General features: G+C 43.4%; 1 protein-coding gene across 5 annotated transcripts in view; it reads left to right on the forward strand.

Annotated features, from left to right (window-relative positions):
- Positions 1–6,825, forward strand: part of LOC144225743 (uncharacterized) — an 18,610-nt gene extending 11,785 nt beyond the window's left edge. For all 5 annotated transcript variants that reach the window (XM_077756986.1, XM_077756988.1, XM_077756987.1 and 2 more), the window contains one exon: positions 1,770–6,825. In XM_077756986.1, the coding sequence (XP_077613112.1) occupies positions 1,770–3,589 (1,820 nt within the window). In that variant the 3' untranslated portion in view covers positions 3,590–6,825. The remainder of the gene's footprint in view (positions 1–1,769) is intronic.
- Positions 6,826–9,817: the final 2,992 nt, after the last annotated feature.

Raw genomic sequence — 9,817 nt, forward strand, 5'->3', positions numbered from 1 at the left:
TTTATTTCGAGAGAGAGAGCATAAGTGGGGAAGGGGCAGAGAGAGAGGACAGATCTGAAGCAGGGTCTGCACTGATAGCAGAGGACCCAATGTGGGGCTCGAAGTCACAAAACAAGATCATGACCTGAGCGGAAGTCAGACACTTAACTAACTGAGCCACCCAGGTGACCCATGGATCATTCTTTTTATTCTTCAGTACTCTTCACGGTGAATACATACATTCTTACACTGTCAGTTGACATGCTTCCTAATTAGGTCCCAGATGTATAGTATGTGACTAACACATGATAAACAGAGCTAATGGGGGTTATGTTTTGCTCAGTGTCTGGCACCATACTGAACACGGTCCACATAGCGGACATGGGAAATGCAGGACTTCACTTCATCCTCACGGAGTCCTGCAGGCCAGACTTTTTGTTTTAGCTTTATTCTAGAGAAGACAGAATGAGGGCTGAAGGAATTTGAATGCCTTGTGAGGTGCCATAGAGCTAATACTGAGTCCTTGTGGGACTTGGGCCTAGGATTTCTGTGGTCCAAGACCATGATCTTTTTTTTTTTTTTTTAATGTTTTACTTATTTTTGAGAGAGAGAGAGAGAGCAAGAGACCGAGCATGAGCAGGGGAGGGGCAGAGAGAGAGGGAGACACAGAATCCGAAGCAGGCTCCAGGCTCTGAGCTATCAGCACAGAGCCTGACGTGAGGCTCGAACTCACAAACCATGAGATCATGACCTGAGCTGAAGTTGGACGCCCAACTGACTGAGTCACCCAGACTCTCCCCAAGACCGTGATCTTAACTGTAATACTGCTATGACCCTTAAGTTTTGTTTAGTGGACCCCAGGTACAAATTTCAGTTAATCCTAAACCTTGGTTTATGACACACTGTCATCACGGATTCATGACCTTGATTCAATGCCCTGATTAAGTGATGTATTAACTAAGGTATTTGCTCATTCATTTCTTTTTGAAAATAACGTGCTTTAACACCACTGAACTGAAGAATGAGACCATTGCTCATACCCGCTGCTGGTCGGCCTGTACTGCTCTAACAAGAATGCCACAGACCGGCAGCTTTGCCAACATTTATTATCCATGGTTCTGGAGGCTGGAAGTTTAAGATCCAGGTGCTGACGGATCTGGTTTGTGGTGAGGGCCCTCTTCCTGGCCACTTGCAGATGGCGTTCTCTTGTGTCCTCACATGGCACAGAGAAGATGCAAATGCTCTTGTGTCTCCCCTCGTGAGGACACCAGTCCTGCGTCAGGGGCTGCACTCTGACGGGCCCATCTCTGGAGCACTGCACTTCCTGAGTCTCAGAAGACTCTGCCTCTGTTGATTCCGTTAACTGAGGCTGAAGTGGCATTCCTGCTTTCTCTGTCGGACAGCTTCTAGCGCTCCCTGTGCGGGAAGCCTCCTTGACCGCTCCTGGCTGCCGCATGGGCTGCCTCAGGTGCCCCTCCGCTGGCCTCTTGTAGCACCTGCAGATGTTCTTGCTTGGGGCAAACCCAGCACACACACAACATTACTCTGTTTCCCTGTCCCTAGCTTCCAGACACCCTTTCCCCCATCTGTCCTCTCCCTCTGGGTTTCCCCTCAAAGGTTTCAAGAGTTGAAGGTCCAAAAAGAAGAATTGCAAACTGGGTTTCAGAGATTTGAAAACACATCAGGCACAGAACCACTGTTTCCCTTTCCTTGTTCCCACTGAAATGGCAATTTTGATTTTCTGTACTGCCATCTCTAATAGGCCTTTCTGTATATTGTATTCCCTTCAGGTGACAAAACAAAACCTGAGACCACTGAGCCTTCCCCTTCTCACCTTGCCTTGTCTGAGGACATCTCACCACAGGAGCGACTGACTCCACGAGCCAGGAGTCAGGGTAGGCCGTCAGATACGCTGGAAGGCCTACTGGAACCAGGGATGGACCCCCTGATAGAGAAGCTCCCTGGGAGCATGAAGCCCGAACGTAATGGTTTAGGGACAGATGATGGTTTACACTCAAGGATTGTACAGGAGCTGATCCCTGCAGGACATGCCCTCCGTGAATATGACTCACAGTTACCACTGAAAGGTCCCTCGATTCATGAAGGAAAGCGTCCCTATAAGTGTGCGGAATGCGGGAAGGTGTTTACCAAGAACTACTTTCTTATTCGACATGAGCGGGTTCACACTGGCGTGAAGTCCTATGAATGCACCGAGTGCGGCAAAACTTTTAGCAAGAGCACACACCTCCTGCAGCACCACATGATCCACACCGGGGAGAGGCCCTACGAGTGCATGGAGTGCGGGAAGGCCTTCAACCGCAGGTCACACCTCACAAGGCACCAGCGGATTCACACCGGGGAGAAGCCTTATAAGTGCAGCGAGTGTGGAAAGGCCTTCACCCACCGCTCCAATTTAGTCTTGCATAATAGAAGCCACACTGGAGAAAAACCCTTTGTGTGCAAAGAATGTGGGAAAGCCTTCCGAGATAAGACAGGCTTCCTTCGACACTACATCATCCACACAGGAGAGAAGCCCTTTGAGTGCATGGAGTGCGGGAAGGCCTTCAACCGCAGGTCACACCTCACATGGCACCAGCAGATTCACACTGGAGTGAGACCCTTTGAATGCAACGAATGTGGGAAAGCCTTTTGCGACAGCACAGACCTCATTCAGCACTATGTCATCCACACGGGGGAGAAGCCATACAAGTGCCTCGAGTGTGGGAAGGCCTTCTACCGCCGGTCACACCTCAAGCAGCACCAGCGGAGTCACACCGGGGAGAAGCCCTATGTGTGCACCGAGTGTGGAAAGGCCTTCACCCACTGCTCCACTTTCATCTTGCACAAAAGGGCCCACACCGGAGAAAAACCCTATGAGTGCAAAGAGTGTGGGAAAGCCTTTAGCAACCGGTCAGACCTCATCCGACACTTCAGCATCCACACTGAGGAGAAGCCCTATGAGTGCATGGAGTGCGGGAAGGCCTTCAACCGCCGCTCATACCTCACGAGACACCAGCGGATTCACAGTGGAGAGAAGCCCTATGAGTGCATGCAATGCGGCAAATCCTTCGGCCAGAGGGCAAACCTCATTCGACACACTGTCATCCACACGGGGGAGAAGCCCTATGAATGCAGTGAGTGTGGAAAGGCCTTCACCTACTGCTACACTTTCATTTTGCACAAAAGGGCGCACATTGGAGAAAAGCCTTTTGAGTGCAAACAATGTGGGAAAGCCTTCAGCACTAGGAAAGACCTCATCCGACACATCAGCATCCACGCTGGAGAGAAGCCCTACGACTGCATGGAGTGTGGGAAGGCCTTCAACCGCCGCTCGGGGCTCACGAGGCACCAGCGGATTCACAGTGGAGAGAAGCCCTATGAGTGTGACGAGTGTGGGAAATCCTTCTGCTGGAGCACAAGCCTCATCCGACACTCTGTCATACACACTGGGGAGAAGCCCTATGAGTGCAGTGAGTGCGGAAAGACCTTCAGTCGCAGCTCCTCCCTCACTCAGCATCAGAGGATTCATACTGGGAGACACTCTGTCAGTGTCAGCGCCACAGAAGTGGGGAGACCCTTCATGAATGGGCAGTCCTCTGTCACCCTCTAAGCGCTCCACTGGGAAAAGACTTTGAATGTAGCCACTGAGGAAACCTCTTACTCAGAATCTGATCGTTCATACCAAAGAGAAACCCTTCCGTTGCAGGTGATCTGTTGTCATCTGAGGAGTCATACTGCAAATTCACCCAGCCTAGAGCCTTATTCTTCAACTGAGAACTCATCTAGGAGTGTGATCCAGTCATTCTCATGCACCTAGCATAACCGTTGGCCCCATCTTTCTCCTCAGTTTACACTGCGAAATTGTCTCAGGGATATTTAAACAAAGGAGGAGGTGATATAAAAGAGTAACAGAAGCACAGTTTCTTTCAGACTTCTGTGACAAGCCTGTGGCAGTTTTTGTTCCTTATCTTATTTGGGGAGGGGGAGGTGTTTCAGACATCAGAGAGCCTTGTCCACTTTGCTTTGTACATACCTTTACTGCTGTCCATTGTCAGGGCAGTTGGGACACTTGAGGGTGTGTTGAAAACCTTTATTTTTATATTTTTTTCACAGTCACTAAGTTGGCTTTATTCAACTGTCACCCATAGGACAGGGTGCCTCCTGGGCCCCACAGTCCCTTGAAAACCTTTATTGAAGGCCTTTGCTCTACAGCATTATCCCTGCCTTTGAGTAGCATAAGTCTTAATGAGGAATATGAAAACTTGATTTATGAAAGACTTTTATTTCAGGAGATAAAGATGTATGACTGGGCCCACAGTAGCACACTCTTATGACTTTGATTCTTTTTTTAAACAAAATAGTTTTTTTTTGCAGGTGTACTTAACCATCCACTTATACTTGCTTTTGATCTAGTTGTTTATTGTGGGGTTTTTTTTCCTGTATTTTTCTTTGCAACAAGGATGCAGTGTAGCTGTGTGACCTTCTCAGATGAATCCTCTGATTGTGGTTCCTGAGCTTCTCCAGTCCTCCCTAGAGAGGGTTCTCCCACTATCTACCTCATTGGTTTTCTGTGGGTTGAATTAGAGCCAAAACAAAATAAAACACATAGCTAAATTAAGCTAAAAAAAAAATAACTCGAAAAAGCAGAGAGAAAGAATCCCATTTTTAATCTTACAAAAGGTTGTGTGAGGATTCACTGTTGAGGAAATTGACTAGAATTAACAGATGAAATGGGCATGTACACATGCAAGTGTGTGTGAATTTCACAGTTGTTTCCGTGGTCTTAGTTCTGGTATAACTAACAACTAGTACCTTTATCAGCGTCTTTTGGAATTCCTTCTTTGTTTTTTTTTGGGGGGGTTTTGTTTTGTTTTGAGCTACATGTGATAGTATTACCTCACATTAAGAAATATGCTGTACAGAAAGATGTAAAAATAATCACACATTAAAAAAAATAATAATCACGCATTCACTTTGAACCCTCCGTAGGGCCTCCTAAATAACCACAGGTGTACTTTTGTATTGCCATTGTAGGCCAAGTCATTTTTGTTACATTGATTCATGGCATTATTATGAAGGCACCTCTTAATCCTTTTTGAGTCATGTCTAAGAAGTCTTAAGGAAGCTCTCTGTCCTGTATACTTTCTCCTGTGTTTTCTCCTAAAAGTTTTATAGTTTTACCTTTTGCATATAAATCTCTAATCCATGGTGAGTTAATTTTTGTATTTCCATGTGAGGTTTAGGTTGAGTTTCTTCCTTGAATTTTTGCTTAAGGGTGTTCAGTTGACTGGCACCGTTGGTTGAAAACTAGACTACAGTTTTCAATACTACAGTATTATGCCTCCCCTGAATTATGTTTACTCCTTAGTCAAAAATCAGTTGGGCATATTTATGTTGGTCTATTTCTGAGTCTGTATATTATCTCATTGATTTGTATGTCTAAACTTCTGCCAGTACCAAACTATCTTGATTACTGTAGCTTTCAGTAAATCTTAAAATTGAGTGAAGTGATTTCTCTCCCTTTATTCTTTTAAAAAATTGATTTAGCTTTCCATATCAAATTTTTTTCCTTTGGCTTTCTATATACACTTTATCATGTGCTTGTCTGTATATGAAAATATCTTGCTGGGAATTTGATAGACATTTCATTAGTCTATGGATCATTTTGGTGAGATTTGGCATCTTTATTATTTTGACTCAGGGTCCATGAACACGGTATATCTCTTCATTTATTTAGATCCCTTTGGTTTATTTCAAGTGTTTTTGTAATCTTCCACTTGTAGATCCTGAACGTACTTTGTTAGATTTTTATTTAGGCACTTTTTTTTTGGAGTCACTGTATGTTATATAGAGGTTTTAATTCCAGTTTGCCCATGATCATTACTGTTACAGAGAAATATGATTAATTTTGATATATGGACCTTGCCTCCTGCAACCTTGCTGAATACTTATTCTAGCAGATTTTTTTGTAGATTCCTCAGGATTTTCTTCATAAACAATAATGTTATCAGCACATCATAAACATCTTTTGTCTTCTTCCTGATATGTATCCCTTTCATTTCCTTTTCCTGTCTTTATTGTACTAGCTAGAACTTGCAGTGCAATGTTGAATAAAAGAGTGAAAGAGGACATACTTGCCTAGTTTGTAAGGTTAAGAAGAAAACATTCAGTGTTGGTTATTAAATAATGATGATAGCTGTGGGTTTTCATTGTTTTATTTTTAATTTTAATTCCAGTGCACTTAACATAGAGCGTTATATTTGTTTCAGGTGTACAATATAGTGACTCAACAGTTCCATATATTACTCTTTGCTCATCGAGATCAGTGTACTCTTAATCCCCTTTACCTAATTCATTCATCCTCCCCAACCACTTTTGCTCTGTTAACTATCTTTTTGTTGTCTATAATTAAGAGTCTATTTTTCAGTTTCTTTTATATATATGAATATTCACTTTAGTTCAGTTTAAATATTTCTTGATTATTTTGGAGACTTCCTCTGTGACCGATGGATTATTTAGAAGGGTGCTCTTTGATACCCAAGTGTTCGGAATATTTTGTTATTTTTCTCTTATTTCTAGTTTCAGATAGTCTGAGTGATTTCAAAACGTTTATATTTATTGAGGTGTATTTTATGACCCACAAACAGATGAGCCATAAATGATATTCTTGTTAAATGTTCCATGGGTTCTTGAAAAAGATATATATATTCTGTTGTTGTTGGATAGAGTGTTCTATGAATGTGAAATTCTGCTGGTCTCTGGTGTTACTTAGATTTTCTGTATCCTTGCTGATTTTGTGCCTAGTGTTTCTATCAGTCACTGAACAAGGAGAGTCAAAATCCTCAACTATAATTGTGGAATTGTCTATTTCTTTTTATTTTGTTACCTTTTGCTTTCTGTATTTGAATGTTTTCTTGTTTGGTGCATTTACATTTATTATTGCTCTATCTTTTTTGGTGTGTTGACCCTTGGATCATTATGTAACTAATATCCCTCTTTGTCCCTGTTGATTTCATACCTCTGAAGTATACTTTATCTGATATTAATATAGCCACTGCTGTATTTTTATTACTATTTATATGGTTTATATTTGTCCATCTCTTTTATTTTAACCTACCTATATTGTTATATCTAAGGTAAGTTTTTTATGGGTGGCATACAGAGGAGTCTTGTGCTTTTTTTCCCCTACCACTTGGACAGTGTATCTTTTAATTGGTATATTATACCGTTTATACTTGAAGTCGTCACTGACATGTTGGGACTGAATAATGTCATTTTTCTTCTTTGATTTTTAGTTTTTCCTGTTTCTTCTACCTGTTTTGCTGTTTTGGTTTTTGTGGGGGTAGGCTAAGGGGAATTTCTTGCCTTCTTTTAGGTCCTTGGATGTATTTTAGAATTCAGCTTTGATTCATGTATAGTGTTTTGGGTGCATATTCCTTTTTTCCTTTTTATTTTTAAGTGGTTACTCTAGGTGTTAAAATGTACATGCGCAATTTATCACAGTCTCCTTTCAACAACATTTACCAATTAAGTGCAATATAGAAACCTTACTTCTGTTAGGTCACTTTGCATTCACTATTCTTTTTATTGTCTGGGGCGTTTACTCTTCCTGTGTTGAGGACTTTATTGAATGATGTTATAATTTTTGTTTCAGTTGTCAAACATTTTAATTTTTAAAAGTTTTTTAATTTTAATTTTTAAAATTAATTCATTTATTATTTCTGACAGGGAGTGCACATGCTCACGCACAAGTGGGGGAGGGGCAGAGAGAGACAGGGAGGCAGAATGTGAAGAAGGCTCCAGTCTCTGAGCTGTCAGCACAAAGCCCAAGGTGAGGCTCGAACTCATGAACTGTGAGATGATGACCTGAGCCAAAGTCCAATGCTCAACCGACAGCCACCCAGGGACACCTGTCAAACACTTTAAAAAAAATTTTTTTTTTACATTTATTTATTTTTGAGAGACAGAGACAGACAGACTACAAGTCGAGGAGGGGCAGAGAGAGAGGGAGACACAGAATCTAAAGTAGGCTCTAGGCTCCGAGCTGTCAGCACAGAGCAAGATGCAGGGCTTGAACCCACGGGTCATTAGATCATGACCTGAGCTGAAGTTGGATGTTCAACAGACTGAGCCACCCAGGCGCCCTGAGTCAAACATTTTTAAAAGCTCATGAGAAGGGTAGTCAATTTACCTCCATTTCTTACCCTTTCATTAAAGTTTCAAGCCTCTGTTTGCTATCATTTCCTTTCTGTTTGAGATTTTCCTGTAGCCATTCTTTCAGGGTAGGTCTCCTGGTGACAAATGTTTTTGGTTTTCTTTCTTCTGAGAATGGCTTTATTTCCTCATCCTTGAAGGAAATTTTGATGTAATACAGGGTTAATGGTTGGCAGTTCTCTCTTAGTACTTGAAAAGTGTTACATCACTGCCTTCAAGCCTCCGTGGTTTCAGGTGAGAAACCTGCCATTCAAACCATTGTTCCCCTACAGAGAATATGTCATTTCCCTCTCGTTGCTTTTAAAATGTTTATCTTTAATTTTTAGATATTTAATTATTCTGTCATGGTGTAGAAATTTTTTGTTCATCCTGTTGAAGGTTTCTTTAGGTTTTTGGCAGGTGTACGCCTTTTACCAATTTGGGGGAATTTTCAACCTTTATTTCTTCCAGTACTATATTTACATCCACTCTTTCTCCCTCCTTTCTGAGACGCAGTAACATGAATGTTAGATCTTTTTTTCATTACCCCACAGGTCCCTGAGGCTCTGCTGTTTTTAAATTTGTTTTATCCAGTCTGTTTTATGTCTGTTCAGCTTGAGTAATTTGTCAACCCGTCTTTGGGGAGGGGGCAGGGAATGAAGTGCCAGCCACCCTCATTGCTTCTGGATGCGGTTGGAATATTATTCTCCCCTCCCCCCCCCCCCCCCCAGCTTCTGTNNNAAGCTTGTGTAACACTATCCTGGGAGTGGAAGCGGAACCCCACCTTGGATCACCTCCTTCAGCCCTGGTACTAGGTGAGGGTGTGCATTTAGCTCTCCCACCTACACAGGGAAGGAGCCTGTGGGCTTTTTTATCAGGTTGCCTGATGGAGGGGCAGAGAAGGGAGCAGTGGGATGGAAGGTGGGCAACAATCAGACATCAAAGTGGGATCAGACCCGTATCCCTTTGGTTGGTTGGTTAATAGGAAAACCCCAGGCCTTGGTTGCAGATGGGTCACCTTCCTCTTTAGGGGAGTCAGCTGCAAAGGAACTGATGATATGTCACATCTCACCTAGAGGAGCCCCGAAGGACACTGGTGTGGAGAAGTCCTCTCTTCGGCCAGATCTTGGACCAGTACAATGGAGCATCACTTTTGCATTAGGACAGGTGGCCCTAAGTAAGGATATACGTGTACTTTGGTGGCAGATGGCTTGTCTGGTTGTTGAGAAGCACTGACGAAACCATGCCGGCAGATGAGTGATAGGTTTGTACAGAACAGGAGCGCGCAGTCACTAGAGGGGGTGCAGAGTGAACGGATAGGTGTGTCCCCATCACTGCCTGCGGGCGCCCACTGCGGAGCATCCGAGGTGAGCCAGGCTCAGCCCTCAGCCTTCCCAATCTCTGCACCCTGGGGTGGCAGAAACGGAGCTTTAGGTGAGCCCTGAGGCATGGCGTTCCTCTCCCCACTGTTGAAACAGCCACTTCACTGACTGAACATCTAACATGCCAGTTACAAACACCGACACTAAGATCATGATACAATACGTTCCCTGTAGGAAACCAAACTGCCACTTGGTGGCAGACTGCTGACATCAGATCTGTTCCTTCCTGGGGGCGGAAACGATTCGTCCTCACTGGGACTGAT

The sequence above is a fragment of the Crocuta crocuta genome, unplaced genomic scaffold (assembly GCF_008692635.1).
Source record: "Crocuta crocuta isolate KB4526 unplaced genomic scaffold, BGI_CrCroc_1.0 scaffold142, whole genome shotgun sequence".
Classification (NCBI taxonomy): domain Eukaryota; kingdom Metazoa; phylum Chordata; class Mammalia; order Carnivora; family Hyaenidae; genus Crocuta; species Crocuta crocuta.